Genomic DNA, 21,826 nt, shown 5'->3' with positions numbered 1-21,826 from the left:
TTATCAGCTGCTTGTTTGATTGTGATATAAAAATTTCTTGTTAATAAGTCCTTTTATAGATGTATAAATGAAAGTTTTACTTCGAATTACAGCTTGATCACAATTATATCCCAGAGGACTTTTGCTTGGCAGACCTAGAAGTAGTGGGGTTAAGACATCTTGTATTTCCCACTAGATGGCCATACTTTCCAAAGTCAAGACCTGGTATTTGGATGCCACTTTCAAAGTTGTCCTTCAGCCATTTACCCAGATGTTTTCCATCCATGTCTTTATGAGGTCTGTGAGCAGCACTAAAAAGGATCCGTTGGTGTTGTTATTGAAGGCATGATGGCAAACAGTAGATTACAAGAAGGTAAATTATAAAGAAAACTGATCCACGTCAATAAGTTGAAAATAATTTAAGATGATTCCAAGATTTGTATGTCCAGCCAAAGATGAATTGACTTACAATACACTAAAATTAATCAATGTAATTTAAAATCACCAACAATCAGCGCTACTTGTCAGCTTATTGAATAATGAAAATTTAAATTTTGTCATTCTTTTTTCTGATTTTAGGTTCTACGTGCAGTACTCAGTACCCTTCCATTATTCAGATTGGAGAAAGATGTCAACTTTGAATCTGCTTTGTGGACAGCAATCCTAACGGTACTATCAGATGTCCATATTCAAGGTTGTGTCTTTCATTGGTCTCAAGTAGTTACCCAAAGAGGCAGTGAGATAAGCTTACACTAATTGATCATGAAAATATAAATAAAACTATTGTGATGGGATTTCTACATCAATTTCAGTTATTTTTCTCAAATTGTAGACTGCCTATCTACATGACACTGATGTTCACAATTTCATGAAGCAGCTGATTACCCTTCCAATCCTCACAGCAACCTGCAACTTTTGTATGTTGAGAAAGCATGCCAAATGTCCTTTGCCGGACCATCTCTGTGAGTACAAGGAGGACACATGGCTGAGTAATTCCATATGGGGTCCAGTACAATTGAATGTCTTCGGTCAAGTTGTCTGAATGAACATTGATCACAATGGTCTTCCTGCATTCAAATCTGATAATATGAACAGCATAGATATCTTGTGACTACTGTGTTGTTATATTCAAATAGTGAGTTGAATTACGAATTCAACATTTTACAAGTTTAGGCCTTCCAGAAAGAACAGAACAGAAGAACAGTTGGACAGTAGATCTTTGGATGAAATGAGCTAAAATCAGCTCTTTTTAAAACTGATTCAAGTCAAAAGTCAAGGGTAATACTCTCCATCAGAGGCCTAAATCTGCTACGAAGTTTTCTGTCTTAATGTTATTTAGCATTTTGAACTCACATTAACTCACCATTGCTAGTGTTTCAGTAGATCACCATGTCTAAATAACACAAAAGTACCCAAATCTAGTTTTAGAATGTCAAATTTTATTTGAACACTACTTCACCTCACAATTGATAAAACATATATGCAGCAAGATAATTTATCACAAATAACAGGCACTGTTAAAAATAAAAATCCTCGGTAATCACCAATTACTCAGGGATCTTGGCACCATCTATTATTTGATCTTTCATTGTTCCTTATTGAAAATGATAGTCACCCATAATTCTTTTTTGAAATGATCAGTCCCAAAAATCAAAAGTGCAAACTACTGAGTAGGAGGAACTTTATGTGACATTTGAGAAAGAAACATCCTGTGCTTCTTGAGAAATAGCAATAACAAACTTTCAATGTGAAGATCCAACATGGCTGCATGTCAGCCAGGTTGCTTTTCTGATCAGTCTCAAAATCAATCGGACACAATTTGTTTGCTTCTTGACCAGTCTCAAAATCAAAAGGGCAAAACTTAGGGTCATGGAGAATATACTCGTAAAATCTGAGAAACATCCATTCAGTACTTGTCAAGACAAGCAATTACAATCTTTAATTGTCAAAATTCAAGATGGTAGCAAGTCAGCTATTTTATTATTTAAGACATTAAGGAAATTAAAAAGGACCAAATTTGAGGAAAATCTTTCCAAGACTACTTAAGAAAAAGCAATACAAACTATCATTGTCAAGGTGGCCACCTGTTAGCCATTTTGTATTTTCTGAGAAGTCCAATTACATACGTGCACAGCTAGGGACCAAGGGGAACCTACATATTAAATCAGAGAAATATTCCTCTGGTATTTCTCAAGAAAAAGGAACAAGAACTGTTTACTAAAATGGACCACAGACATGGACAGAGGGCGATTTGAATAGTCCACTGTCTGATGATGATGTGCTAAAGATTGAATGATGTGAACAAAATATGTCTCTCTTTAACACTTCAAATCAAATCCTTAATGTATTTTTTAGCAATAAAAACAAGCCTTGTTCTGTGGTTATTATCATACTTTCTTAAAGTCCAGAAATATGCTACGTTAAAAGGACTAATGGTAATGTATATAGACAATTATCGTATCTATTTTACATATAGGTCCTGGAATGTTATTGTAATTCTCATACACATATAGACCTTTTAACTAGGTAAAAAATGGGTAAGATTCTCATCAATAAGTCTCCAACATATTTATTTTGTATCTATAAATAAATATAGATTTTACTTTGGAATTTTCAAGTTACAGATAACTATCAAATTTCAACGGAATGTTTGCCACTTTTTAATATTTTGTATGCATTTTTAGACACAATAATTTAATTATTATGTAAAGAATGGAATTGAAGATTACAAGCATTGAAAATCTATGGGTGTCAAACCTGTGGTGGAGCAATCCTCTGACACCTCCCTCAGTAACTATCTGCCTTCATTCTTATAAAGTTTTCAACCAAAAACTTAGTATGGGTGTATTTTATCTAATTTCCTTATTCCAGAGTATTTGTATGACGTTTTTGTCTTTGCATATATTTATTCTAGCATTATCTATTTTTGTTAGTCTGTCTATGCTGTACATGATGTGGTAGTTTGATACATGTTTTCTTAAATATATATAATATGTATTTTACAAATCACAAAATTTCACATTACTTAGGTTTATTTGAAGAATAATTATTTTCGTTAAATATTGAAGAAGTGCCAGCATGTATCTGTATGTGACTTTAGCTACAAGTCTGTTGTATTCTGGTTCATTACTATATTGTTATAGCTAAAGTAAAACTTTCAGAGTATTTTTTTTTGTATGGCATTTTATGAATATTAATATATCTTTTATATATATATTAGAAGTAGGTGACAATTTTATCAAATTTTACATAATATTTCTGAGTACACTGGATAAAACTGAATTTGATTCATTATAACCAAGTTGAGAAAACCTGTATCAAGCGGTTTCCACTGTAGTTCCAAACACAGGCAAGACTGAGTAACATATTGAGATCAACGTAACACTGAATACACAAATAAAATTACATAGTATACGTAATAAAATTGAAATAAATAACCTGACTATGAAAAACTACAGTATTTTGAGGTATCGTAAGTTAATGTAATACAACCAGTGCCATCATATCACAGGTATTCACATGGAAAAATGAGGAAATAAATTAGATGTGTAATTACAATATATTTTTTCTCCCTTTTCAAGACAGACACCTATGTTTAGAACTTTATAATACCGTCTATGTATAACCCTCAGCAATTATTTTAACTCTGGTATTTAATTTAATTACAGCAAGGTTAAATAATGATTCATGATATCAACTAATGCATTTTGGTTCCTGAATCTATGAAATGAAACCTCACAACGAGGTAACATAATATATGAAAGAGTGATGTTGATAACAGAGAAATACTCAGTTCGCCAATGTAAGATTCATCTTCTTACCAGTCACAACAATATAATTTTTTTCCTTTAATAAACACTAAAAAGACCAAATTTATCTGAAGAGGCTGTATGTATAATCTTATCATCTGTGTTGATTACGAAAGTCAGATTGGTCCGATATATTTTTTGTAAGAAATTGAAAAAAATTGCATTATTGTGACTCATTTTTTTTAATAAAGATACAGAACGATTTTTTGACATTCAATGCAATTGTAAGGAAAAAAGTGGCATGGAATGTTTAAAGACTGTCTGAATACAGTGTATGTGAGGTGTATGCATAGACTTGCACACATTTTTCTGAAAGTCTTGATAGTTACACATGTATGTAACGTACTTGAGCAACATCAGTTATATTCTTAAAGACGAAGCTGCTCTCACTTATTTATGTAGAAGGACATTACTACCCAACACTAAAAATATTATTAGAAAAAAAAGTTTTAAATTAGTGGTTACCATATCAATATTTTGGTGAATTAAATTTCAAATTGAAATAAAAAGATTAAAATCAGTAGATTGAGCAAGATAAAATGCTGAAAGCCCATAACTTGCTGACCCAACTTTAAAACTTTACCAATTAACTGCAAAATAAATTTGATTGAAATGGCATAGCACTGCATATAGTGTGGAAAACAGACTTGATCAACTCCATATTGTGAAAGTGATAAAAACATTTAACTGATTACGAGTGTAAAGCTTTAGTACCTAAAGTTCAATATTTCAGCATTCAGAAACAAAATTGATAGTATTAACATTAAGTTTCAAAATAAATTCATGATATTCATGAGGGTGCAATAGAGTATATGACAAAAATGGAAAATATACATTAAGTAAATAAGATCAAATAGTTGAATTGGTCCATGTTATTTCTGATTAGCATTTATCAGATTACATCACTTAGTTCAAAGTAGAGCAACTGGTTATAATTGTTGTATAATCAAGAGAAAATACAAATGAAAAAATAATTGCTGTAAAAATTTTGGGACTTTCACTGAATGAATTTTCGACTTTTGATTTCAGAATGTAAACAAATAAAATTTAGATACATACTTAATATACATAACAATATATGTATAACAAATGATCATTTAAAAATTGATGTACATTTGTATCTGATAATTGATTGAACAAATGGATGCCTTAGAATCAAAACTGCGGCATGGTTTCTCAAATCAATAAACTCACTTTAAATACATTATAGTGCATGAACTGATAAAAAATCAACATAAATTAACAAATTTACCAACATTAACTATATTGATTAGATAAAGCATGCTTCTTGGCTTGGAAGACCAGCATGAGCATTAAGATGATTGAGCCCGTTCTCACAGGACCCATTATCATGGCAGAACTTCCATATGCAACAGGAAACTCTACCAGAGCCATGTAAATAGACAGTAACAGCATCACCGTCAGAGGAACACATATACAACACAGCTTGTTTTTGCCAGACCTCCGTCCTTGCCTCTCCTCTTGCAAGAACTGAATCAGGTATCCAAGAAATAGCAATAGAGGAATGTTGAAGACAACAATCTGAAGGAAGGAAACACCAATTGTAAGGTCACAATATTAAAATGCACGAATGAAACACATGACATAACACTATGATATAAAACATTTACTGAAAAATGACAAGGTAAGATTAATAGATATATGTAGGGTTAACATAGGTTTATCACGCTTAAAAATTGTAAACCCTGGGGAGAGAATAGATAATCCAACATATACCAAAATCTAACTGAATTCAAATATACTTAAAGGGCTTTGTGCAGTATTTACCCTTGATTGGAGAATGGTGACAATTTACCATGCATCATCAGAGGTAAATGAAATATAAACATGCCATTTCAAAATTATTAGAGAGCACTAAAATTTTCCTTCATATTTCTGTTTTATCACAATTATTGAACAGACATACAATATCAAATATCTCAATATTTTGCAATGTGCATGAAGATGGCAATAGCATGTGTGGACCAATTCATGTCACTTACCTGAAATATACCATACAAGTAGGCTAGTGAGCCTGGAATAAATGCCCCTTTAACATATAATCCCCAGATGAAAACCATTCCAAAGTGTCCTTCCAGTATTTCAGCCACAAACCAAGGACCTGTAAATGCCAGAGGCAAAGACATGGGTGCAAATAAAATCAATTCATCTTGGTTTAGGTCAACATTTAATGATAATTCTTCATGATATTGCATGTATATTTTTAACTTTTTGAATTGGGTGGGAAGAATTGCCAGTAGAGAATTGCAAATAGCAGAAAAATCTCCAGAAAATATTCTTTTTATTCTTCAACTCTGTTAATGCAGTCTTGTAATCTAGAATATGTGGATAAAACTGGAGACAAACTGCAATGAGTTGGATTATATCTCTTTGAAATTCACATAAAATCATCCTGTTTTAGATTTGTTTTATTACAGTAATGACCATCGGAGTTACTAAGTTTTATTTGGAGCTATCCAATCATGACGGGGAGATCTGCAACAATATGTTTTATCCACATTGCACACGAGACAAGACGCCTACTCAAAACAGTGCAGAACAATTCGTAATTTTGAGTCTGTGTGTCCAGTCATGTTTAAAAATCAGTTCATTCAGTTTATATCTTGTTTGAAATCAGTGACTTTGAAAAGTTTAAATCCATATGTCTTTTATGAAACGGGGAGGAATGTGTTAATGGCCACTGAACAATTGGTGGTTTTGGAACTGTGTGTCCATCACTAGATTGTGTGTCTAGTACCCGTATGGGTGGGTATTGGTAATACATTACTATACTAAAATTAGTAGAAAACTGTTGAATTTTAATGAATGTTCTAATCAAGCTGTTCAATATTTCAATTTTACAGTAATTTCCTTGCATTTCTTACTCACCTATTTTGAAAGAATTACTACATCGTGAAACATAATGATACCGGTTAAAATGTAACCATTGCATGTATAACACTATTGGTATCAAATCAAACAATCTTCAAAGCTATGGTAATTGATGATCAATCAATGTAGTGATGTCCATAAACCAAACAGTGACTGAACAACTTATCAAAGATTAGATAGTCAACTGTCTGTTAGTCATGTAGGTAACTATCTAAAAGATCGTTAGTACTAATTAAGAAGAACAGCTAATAGACAACAAAAAACATCACCGACTTACCAATACCGATGTAAAGAGTGTAGCTGACCAATGGATAGAAAAGAGGAGAGATGCGAGAGACAAGCCAGATCCGCAGTAACCAACCATTGATGAAACTGACCACTGGTCCACACATAGGCAGGATATATCTACCTAAAATGGAAATAAATAAAGGTACATCACTTCAAATCAATCAAATTAATGATCTAACATATTAATGGATAAATTGATGTGAATTCTTCAATGGAAATGTATGTATATTTTAACACAATACAATTTTCATGTGCAGTTCACATCAAAATACACTCTTGTGAATGCCAATATTATTATACATATTTTTATTTAACTGTTGTTAACTTCCTCAGCTTTCAAATATCATATCTGTTCAAATTGACAAAACATTGAAAAAATATCCAACCTCTGATATAGATGGTTCTGATGTTATCACAACTTCTGAGAAGTATTAGCACTCCGATGTAGGTACATGACAAAAACCAGAATAGAAGCTTCGCCTGAAAATATATAAACACAACTTTTAGAGCTGTTTTCATACCTACCTGTTCTGAACAACCATTACATTAACAAATTCTGTAATGAGTCGGCATCATTTATTGAACGCCCATTTTTATGAAAACAGTAGTGTCTAAGAAGTTGACTTCTGTTCACTAATCTGTGTAACCAGTTTGACAGTGTCATGGTATTGGTTTGATGCCGGGGTGAATGATGTTACATCATCTCGTGAGTGTGGTCAAATGAGAAAGATATCTAAATATCTCCGCCATACTGTGAGTATTTTGCGAACCATTTTGAGAAGGTAGATTTCAATGTAGTCCATAAATAAGATGGTGTAGATAGGTGCCATTATTTGTTATTGAAGGTAATGTGTATCATTAAAACTGAGACTGTTGGCAGCTGGCTGTTCTGAAGTATGGGACCTGTAAGTGCAGGTATAAATACCTGACTCCAGCTCTAAGTCTTCTGAACATTTCCTTTTCATTAATTGTATGTCTAAGTCGTATGCAATCACCCTGCACACTATAAGGTATCCACACCTAGATAACAAACCCAATACACCACCATGAAAAAGCAAGGTGTTAGCTCCTTTTCCCCTTTTCTGAATTACGTACACTTTATACAAAATTGAATGACCTGTTTATGTTTAAACCATCTATTATTGAAAATTACCTACCAAGTTGTGGACATTGACTGTCAGTATATAGGCTGGAAAGGAAGGGAGTTCTAATCCTTTAGAGTCAATGGTAAATGGCTGGGTCACATCACGACCTCTCTGAGCAGCATCCTTAAAAAGTTTAACATTCAGCTTATTGAGCTTAATACCTTATTTGATAGTGATACTAGTAACACTATGATTATAAACATATTTGATGGTATTTAGGGAAAAAATATTCATAATAATACATCAATTTAAAAAAAAAAATGTATTTCATCAAAATAGCCATAAAGTAAAATGCAAATTTAAAATAAAAAGATATTTATTACAGATCATTAAAAACTTCAACATAAATATCACTTGTGGCATTCATAGCTTTATTAACTCTAAAGACTTATAAGGTAGATACCTGTACAACCACTCTCAATTTGTGTATACCATTCCTGTACTTATTAGGTTGCCATGGTAACACAAACAGTGGTCCTTGCACTTGGTGAGCTGGTCCCACGAACATACCATCTATATATACATCTGCTGTGGTTATATCATCAGGGGAGAAAATCAGAATTCTGAAATGGGACAAATGGAAAAATAATTGTCAGAAAGTATATTTTTGAACATTTTCTTCAGGTTACTAACTTCAATAGAATAGAACTTCATATAACACAACCAGTAAAAGATTACAGTGTGATGTTTCAATGACAATATGGTCACCTTCATTAGGTTTTTCAGCTATACTATAATCCTATGTACACATCAGTTTACATCTTGTCACACTCTTTTTCGACCTTAGCGTACATAGGATTATAGTGCAGCCTAAAAAATTGTCAATTCCGTACCATCTTGTACACTCTTTGTATGCTATTTGGTTGTTTGTCTGATGAAGGTGATCTGTAATCAGTTCACACTGTAATCTTGTCACACTCAATGTTCAGAATTATATAATTATGACATTGCTGGTGTGCGAAACCTAAAGGCAGACAACTTAAAATGCTAATCAATGCACCCAAAACTAATTATCACTTTATTTTAATAGATATATATAGATTACTTGCAACATCTGGAAAATAGGGATTCTTTCCATAACTGACAGATGCACTGACCATTTTTCAAAATCCACAGATCTTTCTTATTTTACACCTACGGGATCTCCAATGTTTGTCACTTTGATCATTTGTCTGATATTTATACTTTCAGAGAAATGAGTTAACCATAATTTCTTTAAAAATGATTTCAATGCTGACACTTTAGTGAAGCAAAATTGATGTGTAATTGTTCCAATACTTACAATTTTATCCCAATAAATTACCTAAACTGTGATACATTTTCTGATCCATTTGTTATACATACAATGTATTCATTTTGGGTTTGTTCCATTACCATCATTTGTTGGTCCTGGAACTTTTGGATTTCAAATTAACAAGGGATCCCAGAGAGATCTTAGTGCACATCATTGTCTGTTTGATATTTACTCATTCTTTAAAAGTGATATTTTCTATTCTTTCTCTCCTTTCCCCTGTTTTTGCTCCTAATTACTGAAAATCAAAAATTCCTATGAAAAAATAGAATCTTTCATTGTCACAATCCAAGATGGTTGCCTGTCAGTGATTATGTTTTTCAACAAGCCACCAAGGGGAACCTACATAAGATAGCTGATAAAGATTCATCCATTACTTCCCAAGAAATATGATAACAACATTCATTGTCAAAATCCAAGATGTCTGCCTGTCAGCTATTGTGTTTTTCTGATCAGTCCTAAAATCAAAAAGGCCATAACTATGGACCATGGTCCATATAACATACAAACTTTGAATTTGAGAAAAAATCATCTAGTACTTCCCATGAAATTATCAAACCCATCATTCATTGGCAAAATTTATGATTTCTTGCCTCCCGTCAGCTTTTGGACAGACAGTGGACAGACAACAAAAAAACAGACAATAAACATAGGGCAATTCGAGTGGTCAACCATCTGATGATGATGATAAAAATAAAACAAATCCTTTATAACTAAATCAGTAAACTGAATTCTTATATCATTTTTAATACAAAAATATCACATCAAGGTTTGTTTTTTAAAGCTAAGACTTCTCTGATGTGGATGTAAATGTTTTCAGTCTGTTCTATGTTATTATGAGTAGTGATTTACCTGTATGACATAGAACTGTACCTGATGTGTGTTGAGTTGGCTGGCCTATCAAGGGCCTCCTTGTCAGACATATACATTGCATGTTTGGGGTTGGTCACCAATATCACAGGCCAATTGCCAATTTTCTCATCAGTGAAAGAGATCATGTCATGGTCGATAGCCAGGACTCTGTATCTGTAAATAAGTAATATGATGTTTACTATTAAATACTCATTAAAAATTGTTACAATATGTCTTCAATAATAGTGTCTTAAATGGAGATTTTGAAGTAGTTCACTAGTCAAAACAAGAACAATGTGGAGCAGAACAACTTTTGCAACCCTATATCAAAGTGACAGACATAAACATTCCTAATTGTTTTAGAAACACAGAAATACTGAAATGTAACAACAATTCACTAACAAAAAGTTCACTTTCAAAGGTTCAACATCATATCAATATCACACAGCTCGTTAAGATTAAAAATGTTCAGCTGAAAACCAAAACAGATCTTAAATGACCTGCAGCTTGCTAGCATTTTGTCAATTCCAAAAGATCTGTGAGACATTAATGCTCTAACTCCTTTGTAAGGCTAGAAACATGATGTTATCATACCAAGAGGTAAAATAATGAAATCTGATGAGAGGGTCTCAAAATCTAATACTGACTCATGGACAAACATGGGTAACATCATATGCTCTTCCCACACTCATCCCCACAACAAAACAAAATGGCATAAAAATCATCATGTTCTTTGATATAGTCATATTTTATTTTTAGCGACTTTAACCCAAGATAAACATAGATTTAACCATAATGACGATTCATATTCATGAAATACCATGACACATAATTCTTTGTTAAATATCAACTGTTTACTAGCGAATAGTATATATCACATGCAAATTTGTTTGAAAGAAAACACTGGTAAAAAAAATGATTTTTTGCATGCAATGGTTGCTCTTGTTTTTTTCCAACAAACCTACAGTCGATTATCTTTCCAGTCACCCAGTTCCAACTCTAGCATGCCAGTGTTGTGTCGAGCATGCATCTTTGGGACAAGTCCAGCCATGGTGTGGAGATGCCCGCACAGGTATGCTGTAGCATTTCTAAGAATACATAATAAGAAATCAAAACGACATTAAGTACAAAGATCAGTAACAAATAAAAAATCAAGTATTCTCAATAGCTCATGATACTTAGAAAGTCTTAGAACTCTAAAAATACACATATTCACTGAGTTAACCTACTCCCTCAAACTTAAAAAATATTCCTGTGAAATAGATGTGATAAACAAACACATTCATGGAATAAAAATTTGTTCAGCTTACCTCATGAGAGACCTAATTCTTGTTCCATTTTCCAAGATTATCAAGGAGGTTGGGTAGTGACCAAACCACACTGTCATGTTGCTTCCATTTGTTTCTTTCTCATGTTCTATTAGGCGCTTGATCTTCCTCTTTAATTAAGATAAGTAAAGAAAATTGTGTGTGAATGAAATTGCATTAAAATTAGCGTTCTGTTCATCGATAGTTTCCATTGTTTTCAAATTAACATTTATAACATGAAATTTGGAAGTTTGAAATTAATAGGTCTTTTTTTTAAGTAAATCTTGATGTTATGTTCTTGCTTTCTTATCATAATTGAACCAGAGCCGGTGGCAGTGCTATATAATTTTCAGGAAAACAAACCTAGGATTTCAAAATAAAAAACTATATTTTTAACTAGATTAGATTTCGATTTCTTGTGAAATTTAAATAAGGGCAAGAATCAAGAATGGACATACATTTTTGAGATAGCCAAAGAAGTTGAAAGGCCTCCTTGGTCCAGGTTCAGGACAGGCATCCATAGCGATGAATGAATATCTACCCCATGGTTTGTTGTGGTGATACAAATAGGAGTTAGGATGTTTAGGTCCTTGGATTGAGTAATTCCTGATGAAAAATATCATATAAAGATTTTTTTTTCCAGCAAATTACACATCAGCAATGACTTTGACACATTGTTGATGGTATATTTTCTTATTTTCTAAACAAGTTTATTGATAAATTTACAGCAAATATTTTTTTTCTTTTCTGGACAAGTATACCAGGGAGTTTAATCTTGTCAGTAAATGGAAAGACAAGAATATCTTATTGTTTATTTCTTCTAAATATTAGAAAAGACAAAAATATTCCACTCAAAAGCATAGCACTATGGCATTTATCTTTATCTGCAGTTTTTCTTCAGCAATTGGTTGTTGCTAATCAAATGATATACCTGAAATAATTCTTTTTGTCATCTTCTGATGGCACATCAAAATCATCTGCAGAAGAAAAAAGAGTATATCAGAGAATCTAACTGAAATTTAGAAATATGAAAGAAGCAAAATTGAAATAAATCTATATTGTGTCCTTTTTCTAGTTATTGTAGATGGTCTTTCATCAGGTATGTTTCCCTAACTGAACATTTGCATATCATTCATATTTTGGACCTATACGCACTCCAAGTTTTCCACTCTCATTTTTTATTTATCATCTGTTCCTTTAACTTTTGGCAGGTTCCAACATAACAACCTAAGCTGTGGTACTAATCATCATTTAACACTAAAGTCAGAATAACTACTTCTGTTCACAATAGGAACCTATAAAAGCACCTCTCAGAGGAATAAGATTTTTCTGCTGAATTTCTTCCAGTTTGATAGATATGTCATTTTCATGGATCAATATTTTCCTGCTTTAGTGAAAAAATGGTCAAATTATATTTAATACATAAAAAGTTACTATGTGAATGTAGAATAACATCAAATACACACATAACTCATAAAAATGTTACAGTACTGCAAATTAGTGAAAATATCATCCATGCAAAAGTAACCAGCTATATTGTGTTTTCTTACCATGGTTTCCTCTGATATCCAACCATTTACCAACAATATCATGACACTTCTGCACAGTTTCCTGATATAATTTCCATTCTTCTGCATATTGCTTTGATCCTCTGCCATCAGGTAATTTTGCATCAGTCAGATCTCCTACAATAGATATTATTAGATTGTAATAACCAATCTCAACAGTATTGTTCCTACAAGATATAAACATTATTTATGTATATGTGGTATATATATGAACATGTTTCAGAAACAAATCTAGACCAGCTTCCCAGTTAAGCTGAACTTTTATGATACCTGGCATCCTGTTGATTTCTGCTCATTCCAGGATACAACCTAAATATCAGACTCATTGTCATTAGTGTGATATCAAACCAATCCAGTGACATGTGTTAACACTACACTAAATGAATACTTTGATTTATCTTCATATGTATTTTAAATAGGTAGTTACAGGTGATTGGAAACATGCTCTTGTCTTTATATCTTTACTTTTCCTTCAGTGTTAGAGGTTTTCAAGGCAAGAAATGTATGACAGGTGCCTTGATGCAATCTGCACAATAACATCAGACAATTGGCTGACCAGTGGCCTCTTATGTCATAGTAAGCTTTTCCATGTAACATTACCTGACGCTATAACAAAATCTGGCTTTATTACTGTCAACTGCTCTTGGCAAAACTGTAGCAGATCAGGTGCTCTTTTGGCATCATAGAATTTGCTGATGTGGATGTCCGATACCTGTTAGTATAGTATACAAAAATCGTGCAATCACAGGAATGGTGAAAACGAAGGGATAGATGCATAAAATGAATATGTTTTCTTGGTTTTCTTTGATCAATATGTAAAGCAATTCTCTCAAGAAGCATACAAGGACTATAATAATAACTATACAGTAGCAATATATTAGGTACAGTGCATGGATGTACAAATTTCATGTCAATTCTGTTGTCATTTTATGTTTTGTAAATCATATGTCCCTCTTAATATACTTAGGAGGTGTTTAACTGCCGCAGGTCAGAATTTTAATCCCAATTACAAATGTACCAGATATATACATGTTATCACTTACCTGCACAAACCAAAACAATTTATCAGCTGCAGTCCCTAACGTTGCTTGCTTGCGTTTGTTCCTTGCGATCCCATCCGCATTTTCTTCCAAAACATCAAATATATTTGGAGAAAATGATAGCAGAAGGCCAAACACCATCAGCACCAGCAGTACTGTTGTTATGGACTTCATGATAAAATGTTGCATCCAGGCCCAACTCCTCAAATGATTGGAGTGGACCAAAATACCTGTTTTCATACAAGGTGTGGATTCAAGTCGCTGTGATTTGGACACGTAGGCGTAAAATTACTAGTCATTATGAAGTACAATCATAATTATTTTTAGTTAATGCTGATGATGTCATATTTCACCAGCATCAACGACCATTGGAAGCCACCGGAAGTTGAGACCATAAAAAACCTCCAAAGTAGAAGAGTTCGAAATAAAAACCGTAATCAGACGAATGTTTTATTTGTAGTGAACACTGTATGTCGAAATTACAAGCATTTATATAATTAAGTTACGAAGAATCTTATGAAAAAGGAAACGACGGTGATGAGGAAAAAGAAGAAAATGACATAATGTCATTAGATACAGTGGCCAAAAGTAGGCCATACAGCGAATTTCTGAAATCATGTTTCCTTATGGCGGTATTTGGTATCTCTTTTGCGGAAAAAGGTATGTGGCTACATGGTGAGATTTTAACTAGGCCTAACTTGGAATTTGTTGAGTTGATATTCCTGTTTTGTTTTATTTTACAAACATATCTTCATGTTCAGGCAGTTAAGAACATTCTTGGTTTTAAGAGGATGCACAAGGGTTTTGCAATCATGACAATTATTAGTAATTTTTAAACTATAATTATAAAGACAATAATGAAACAGTTAAGCATATTGAAGTTGATCCCTTAAACGGTACATAATAACTAATAGGCCTGTACTGTCAGTAAGGTTAAACTAATCAAAATTTATAGCATACTTGTATAACAGACTAAACAACACATGGCATTTTAACATATACTGTTTGTTATTAGATTACAACACATTCTGAAATACAATTATTGTATGTACAATTTGAGAAATGTTATAATTTTGGCTCAACAAAATAAGAGGCATTCCTAAAAATATAAATTATGTTTTAAAGCCAAGATTACACAAGAATCCCTCAGACTTGGATATGTATTTTTCCACCAGGATCCATTATCTAAAGACAACAATATGACTTCAGTGCCGATAATTACAAATTTCATTACATATATACCCTTTTTGAATATTTCATTGCATCAAAAATTGTTAGCGGCAATTGAAAATCTATAAATATTGTGTTCTGCATACTTTGATGGTTTTATTGGTGCAACGTTTTATTTGTAAAGCTGATTTTTTTTATTTCTCGTTAGAATGCTTGTGTAACAGATATGGTGATGTTGACCACTTCAATTGGTCTTTGATGTTTTGGCCTATGAATATATTGCAGGTTCTTGATAACATGCTAGAAAAAGTTGGATGGCATTTCATTTCTAATTACATAGCTTTTACTGATGAAGATATACACTTCCAGTAAATAGAGAGGGAAATTTTAGTTGATGGTCTCTTTTGAAAACTTAAAAAAAAGGTTAAGCTCAAATATTTATGATCAATCTTGCTTTTGGAAATATAGGTGTTATTTTTAGGTCTTAGATATTTAATAAAATGGTATAAGGGATAAAAAAATCTTCAGTATTCACAAATATCACCCAGAATATGTGAAAGCAATTTGAAAGTACTAGTCACCTTGCTATGAAAACCCAGTTAAAACTTTTTTCAAGCTCCAATGTGGGAAAGACATTTCTCTTTTCTATAACACTCATATATATATATATACTGGTATATATATATATTTGCCAGCCTGCCAACTATACTGAATTTCATTTTGGGAGATTGCACATGTCTAAAAGCAAGAATTAGAAAAGTGCATGAAAAAAATCTCATTCACTCAAAATGTATAACAAAACTGTAAACAAATTCTTTGATTAAGCTGCTCTTTCTCGTGGACAAATTGGATTCTTGTTATCAGGCACTAGAAGTTATTCCCCAGTATATTTATTTGTAATTTTGTTTCCATTTTTCCATTTGAAACAGTTTACCTTTGCATTCAGAATCATACAATAGTTTTCTTTTGAAAAAAATCAAAATACAGTTCTAAATTATGGCTTAGTACCATACTTAAGTCTTGATCTGTTACAAATGTACTCTCAAATTTTGTTATTTTTAATCCTTAGTTTCACTAGTAAAATGTCCTGGAATGTATTGTGGACGGAAGGATACAGGAGGTGGAACATACTCAGAATGTGGGGTAAGTCACCTATAACATACTCTTAATGTGATGTGAGTAAGCTGTAACATACTCATACTCTTAATGTGATGTGAGTAAGCTGTAACATACTCAGAATGTGCATAGGTCAGCTATCACATACCTACCAAGAATGTGGGGCAAATTGGCTACACCGATATCATACTTAGAATTGAATCACTGTAACATTACCATAGTCCAAACTACACCACCACCTTCATTGTACACATGAAGTTGTCTGCTTACTGTAAGTAAAGTGACCCAAGTCCAAACTGAGCTATAACATTCTCTTTTGATAAGCAAATTGTTTTTGGTAAATTTTACAGCAACTTTTTTTGGTAAGATCATTTTGGAATGTGTTTTAAGTTGCGAATGATTCCCTTTTTTGTTTTCATTTTGGGAAAATGTTGTACAAAGTGGGTAATTTAAGTATTGAATAAATGACAGAGTGGGGTAAGGCAATTGTAACTTACACCAGTTATAAAATGTAAGAGTTAGTATTTGGAATCATTGAAGCCCTATTTTATAGTACAGTACTGAAATGTAGATGTGTATTGTTGATGGGTGTTTGTAGGCATGTCCCAGAGGCTACCAGCCAGATCCTGACACCATCTGTCAACGATGTGAGGACTCACCAAAGTTCTATGACTGGCTGTACCTTGGTTTCATGGCATTGCTGTCTCTTGTCTTCCATTGGTTTTTCATAGACTTCACAAATAAACGGAAGAGGTATACTGTGGTACAACTAGAATAGTTGGTGTTTAATTGTAATTAAACATAACACTACATTAGGCGACATAAATGAATGTTTACCAAGAATCCATTGTGTAAGGTCTATGATATTTATATGGTTAAATATGTCCATTATATAAAAACCATAAAAATAACGATATCATGGGTTCAGTGTGCAAGACAATATCTATGCAAGTTTCTGATGTTTGATGTCAATTTAAATGTACAGTGAATTTTTTATGAATACTTAGATATACCTTCTTTAAACTTGTGTGAATGTGATACTATTGATAGTGTTTAAAATGAAACTTCATTTGTTCCAAACACTAACCATGAAGAAGTTTTTAACTAAGTACCATCCTTTATTACAGGACCTTGATCATACTACATGCCAGTGCATTGGTAGAATGTATACTGGCGGCCATTCTCACCCTTTTACTTGTTGATCCGGTGGGATCCATCAATATCCGGTCATGCATGGTCCATGAGCTGTCTGATTGGTACACCATGCTGTATAACCCAAGTCCAAACTACACCACCACTCTACATTGTACACAGGAAATAGTCTACCCACTGTAAGTAACATAACATGAGTCCAAACTACACCACCACCCTACATTGTACACAGGAAATAGTCTACCCACTAGTAAGTAACACAGGCTGTCAACTGCTTCCTATATTCCTGTATTTTCCTATTTTTTGAAAAAAATATTCCTATATTTTTCAGGAAATTTGTCGCCGATCAATGTAGAGATTGTAAATATTTCTTTGATACTGCTTTTATTTTTTTTTTATTTTTTGAGAATTCTTAAGTCTTAAACAGCATCACCAGCCATCAGAAAATGCTTCAGTGCATTTTTTTATTGCCTGTATGGGCATCTTGCAAGGCAGTACAACAGGATATTGGCCTTTTAGGTGTTCATTCAGATGATGATGATGATGAATTATGCAACAGTTCTTTGCCTGGATTGTGATGCTGTTGAAGCGAATGGTTACTTTAAGGTAGTTTTTAATCATTGATTAATATAAACAGTAAGTGAAGGTTAGAATTGTTAGTATAAATGCCATTGAATGAAACAATTTTCGTTCGTAAAACTCCTATATTTTTGCCTCCAAAACTAGCAAAAAACTCTTATATCTTGCTTCAAAACTAGCAAAAAACTCATATATTTCTTAAGAAACATTCCTATATTCCTCCTACGTTTTGAAGAAGACTTGGTTGACAGCCTGATAACATGAGTCCAAACTCCACTCTCCATTGTACATTGTTCATACATTGTTCATACAAACATGGCTAAGTTGAACCAGGGGATGTCAGGTATTTCATTTGGTCTGGTCGATTTTGACTTACCTGTGTTTTACTGTACTATGAAGTTGAATTGGAAATCATTTTGTTGTAATGTTATTACCATGAAATAAATACTATCACCATATACACTACCTTTCTTCTAAAAAGGAAGGCTGTTAACTTTAAACTGCTAAAAGTACAAATTTAAATCTGTTGCAAGTTATTCATGTATGCATATTGAAACCATTTTATAGAATTGATTGTTACAAACGTCTTTGGTTTAATTGAAGGTACACAATATCCATGATCTACTATGCCTTTTGTCTGCTGTTACTGATGTTGGTGAGACCTTTCGTGTCCTACACATTTGTCCAGAGTCGAGGCACGAAGTCAATATATGCTGCTCTGTACTTCCTTCCCATCCTCATCGTATTACAGGCAGTGTTTGGGGGACTCCTCTGTAAGTGCTCAAATTGCTCGTATAAGATCTTTTCGCTATGATAGATTTACCATTCTATATAAATATATATGTTATGATTTATTAGTATAAAAGTAATGCTGTTTCAGAACTTTGATATTTGTTAGGTACTCAATTTTTGGAATCCTTGGTCTTTTGATGTGGTTTTATAGAATGATTGAAATAAAATGTTTATAAATTTGAAAATAAAAGATAACGCTATTGTGCACTGTAGCAAATAAAAATATTAGAAGAAATACTATCTTCCACAGTGTGTTTCTACAATATAGATACTTATGATTTGTTTTATAGAAAGATTAAAAAAGCACAATACAGTGAATAATTCACACATTTTTCTTGTTGATTTTTCAGATTATGCTTTTCCGTACATTGTGATAGTAATTTCTATAATCACAAATGCAGTGTTTTTGTCCAGTATTTCCGAACAGGTAAGTCTTGTCTTCATCTGAAAATAAAGATTGCCAGAATGTAGGAACAGATAGTCTAGAGCTGTACTGTATAATTGGATATATTTTTTAAATTCCCCTATCAGTAAATGGTGTTTCACTGAACCCTGATGGGACCATGTGTTTAATAAATTATGTATTGCTTTGATTCTTTATCCATTTAAAGTGAATAAAGATAAAGTTGTTAAAATTTATATCTAAGTTGTGAAATGTTTTTGCTATATTCCTGTTTATCTTTAAGTGACTGAATGTAAAAATCATTTTGCTATCAGTTATCAGTACATGGTAAATGTATTTGGTTAGGAATTTATATTATGTATTGACAGAAACTTGATGTCCATATGCCACAAAATCCCTCTTATAGACTGGTGTTAATAATCTTCCTACTAAAGAGTTTGTTCTAGTCTGGTGACTAATATTGTTACTTGCATCATAGATTTTAGCCTGTGGAACAAAACACATCAGATCATTTACTTTTGTGTGTCACAAATTAGATGCTAGATACAGTAATATCTCAGCTTATCGTCAAGCCTTCTGTCCCAGTGAATTTAACATATTCTGTAGGTCTTTGTTGTATGACTTATACATTTTTGTAATTTCTTTTATCATTTGGGTTTTTATTTTATTCTAGGAAGTGAAGCCATTGCTGAAAGAAGCATTCCTGAATTTGAGAAATCTGACAATTCTTGCTGGACATTGGTTTCTTCATGCATATGGTATAATTGCCATGACACAATTGAATGACCCCAGGTTCTATGGGACACTAATTGCATTGGTGCCATTTCCAGTTTTGTTTTACATTCTGACAGTAAAGTTCACAGATCCTGATCGGAATGTCCAGGACATGTCCTGACATGACGCCTCGAGACCTGGGTATAGACCAATGGCACGACACAGAGGGGGCCTAAGGATTCCTTCACCATAATAGACCTTCACTCCATGCTCAGACGGCTGATAAACTTCCCTTTCACCATTCTGTTGAATACGTTTAGGGTTATTCCAAACTTACAATTATTAGTACATGTACATGAAGGTTCAGTTTTTCCACACAATATAACCCAGTGAAATTATATATTTATAAGTGACGTTAAAAAGAAGAATCTGGATTAGCATGTTATACATAAACATTTTAATAAAATATGCTATAATATAATCCTGCAACCATGGATTTTCTTTAGCCAGACTTAGAAATTATTATTTCAAAATTTCATCTTTTTTAATTGAATTCTTCAAGATTCCCTTTAATTTACCATTTCTATTGAAACATGCAGGCAGCCAACTGTCTCCCACACAGTCATTGACACTTATTGTTACTTTATCTTTATCAGTTTGTGTAAAAAATCACTTCAAGGGTATATTAATTCAAGCTTGATTTAGGCAATGTTATAATCTTTCTCACTTTCACAAGATGTTACCTTTTTTTCCTTCTAAAAGAGCAACGTATATATTGATTAGATATGGATTCATTATTAAAGTATTTTGGGAGTTTTTAATTGGAGATAAATAGAATTTGAATTTTGTTACAATGTTAATTAAGAAAAACGATATGATTGATATTTAGAATTTCAAAAATTTCTTTAGATCTTGTTTGAAGGAAAAGTAATTGATTCACAATTTTTCTGATTGTGTTTTATATCAATATCTCTGTGTCTTGTAGTTGGACAGAAAATGATGGAGAAATAATATGAAAAAATTTGCAGGATTTGAGCGATTCCACACCAATGTTCTCTTAATGTAGATAAAAAAACACACAAACTTGATGTTAATCATTGACCTGATTAAAAAATAAAAAATAAATGCAACTACAGATTTTTTGATGCATCATCCATTTATTATATTCAGCAATTATAAGGCCCCGTGCCTGCTGATAAGTCTTGTGTATTACATTTTCATCAGTGAAATACTTCAACAAGGAAGCATGATTTATTTACAATGTATTTTATTTTTCACTATAGTACTTTTGAATATTCGACCAATGAAAATGGGAAACACATCTCATCTTTTTAAATTGACCAATTAAAAGCCTGATACAAAATTACAAATCAAATTAAATGTAATAAACAGAATGTTTAACAGTGGTTTCAGAAATAACATATCTTTCACTCATGTTGCTTGGGATCTTTAGATGTGCTATGCACTCAGAAAGGACTATGAAATATTAGCAGCATACATGAATCACATTTGTTATTACTTTGGACATTGTTAAATATCCTGTATCTTAAACTAGTAATTTAAGTAGAAATATTTTTTTGAATACCGTTTGAAAAGCTCATCTCCTTATTTTGAATGGAAGGCTATAAGTTGGCACTCTGGGCGTGTTTCAGGATATAGACCACACAGTATATAGGTACTGGTTATGGGCTAGTTTAGCCTCTAGTGTGGAGTGGGACATATTATCAAT

The 21,826-nt window shown here is 32.6% G+C and overlaps 2 protein-coding genes across 2 annotated transcripts; one reads left to right on the top strand and one right to left on the bottom strand.

Annotated features, from left to right (window-relative positions):
- Positions 1-4,940: 4,940 nt before the first annotated feature.
- LOC132553065 (transmembrane protein 62-like) lies at positions 4,941-14,512 on the bottom strand. The gene is made up of 14 exons (XM_060217272.1): positions 14,175-14,512; positions 13,732-13,843; positions 13,114-13,248; positions 12,495-12,540; positions 12,022-12,169; positions 11,567-11,694; positions 11,222-11,344; positions 10,278-10,430; positions 8,517-8,676; positions 8,126-8,236; positions 7,355-7,448; positions 6,958-7,089; positions 5,792-5,910; positions 4,941-5,330 (listed from the first exon to the last, which is right to left on the bottom strand). The coding sequence occupies exons 1-14, from the start codon at positions 14,409-14,411 to the stop codon at positions 5,046-5,048; spliced, it is 1,983 nt and encodes a 660-aa protein (XP_060073255.1). The 5' UTR covers positions 14,412-14,512; the 3' UTR covers positions 4,941-5,045.
- Positions 14,513-14,709: 197 nt separating this feature from the next.
- Positions 14,710-21,013, top strand: LOC132553066 (JNK1/MAPK8-associated membrane protein-like). Its single transcript, XM_060217273.1, has 7 exons — positions 14,710-14,831; positions 16,411-16,484; positions 17,056-17,210; positions 17,585-17,788; positions 18,792-18,961; positions 19,331-19,407; positions 20,057-21,013. Exons 1-7 carry the CDS (start codon positions 14,735-14,737, stop codon positions 20,276-20,278), a joined length of 999 nt encoding a protein of 332 aa, XP_060073256.1. The 5' UTR covers positions 14,710-14,734; the 3' UTR covers positions 20,279-21,013.
- The last annotated feature ends 813 nt before the right edge of the window (positions 21,014-21,826 follow it).

Source organism: Ylistrum balloti, unplaced genomic scaffold (genome assembly GCF_031769215.1).
Source record: "Ylistrum balloti isolate Yb309-2 unplaced genomic scaffold, AGI_CSIRO_Ybal_v1 Utg370294, whole genome shotgun sequence".
NCBI lineage: Eukaryota > Metazoa > Mollusca > Bivalvia > Pectinida > Pectinidae > Ylistrum > Ylistrum balloti.
This window is presented reverse-complemented; position numbering and strand designations above follow the sequence as displayed.

Bases quoted from the DNA above. Each gene is read 5' to 3' on its own strand.
- LOC132553065 (XM_060217272.1), bottom strand. From the start codon at position 14,411: ATGAAAACAGGTATTTTGGTCCACTCCAATCATTTGAGGAGTTGGGCC. The intron at 13,249-13,731 runs GTAATGTTACAT...TATCTATTGTAG, and splicing joins AGATTTTGTTATAGCGTCAG to GAGATCTGACTGATGCAAAA. The intron at 10,431-11,221 runs GTAGGTTTGTTG...ACTTATTTACAG, and splicing joins GACTGGAAAGATAATCGACT to ATACAGAGTCCTGGCTATCG.
- LOC132553066 (XM_060217273.1), top strand. From the start codon at position 14,735: ATGTCATTAGATACAGTGGCCAAAAGTAGGCCATACAGCGAATTTCTG. The intron at 17,789-18,791 runs GTAAGTAACATA...GTTTAATTGAAG, and splicing joins CAGGAAATAGTCTACCCACT to GTACACAATATCCATGATCT. The intron at 18,962-19,330 runs GTAAGTGCTCAA...TTGATTTTTCAG, and splicing joins AGTGTTTGGGGGACTCCTCT to ATTATGCTTTTCCGTACATT.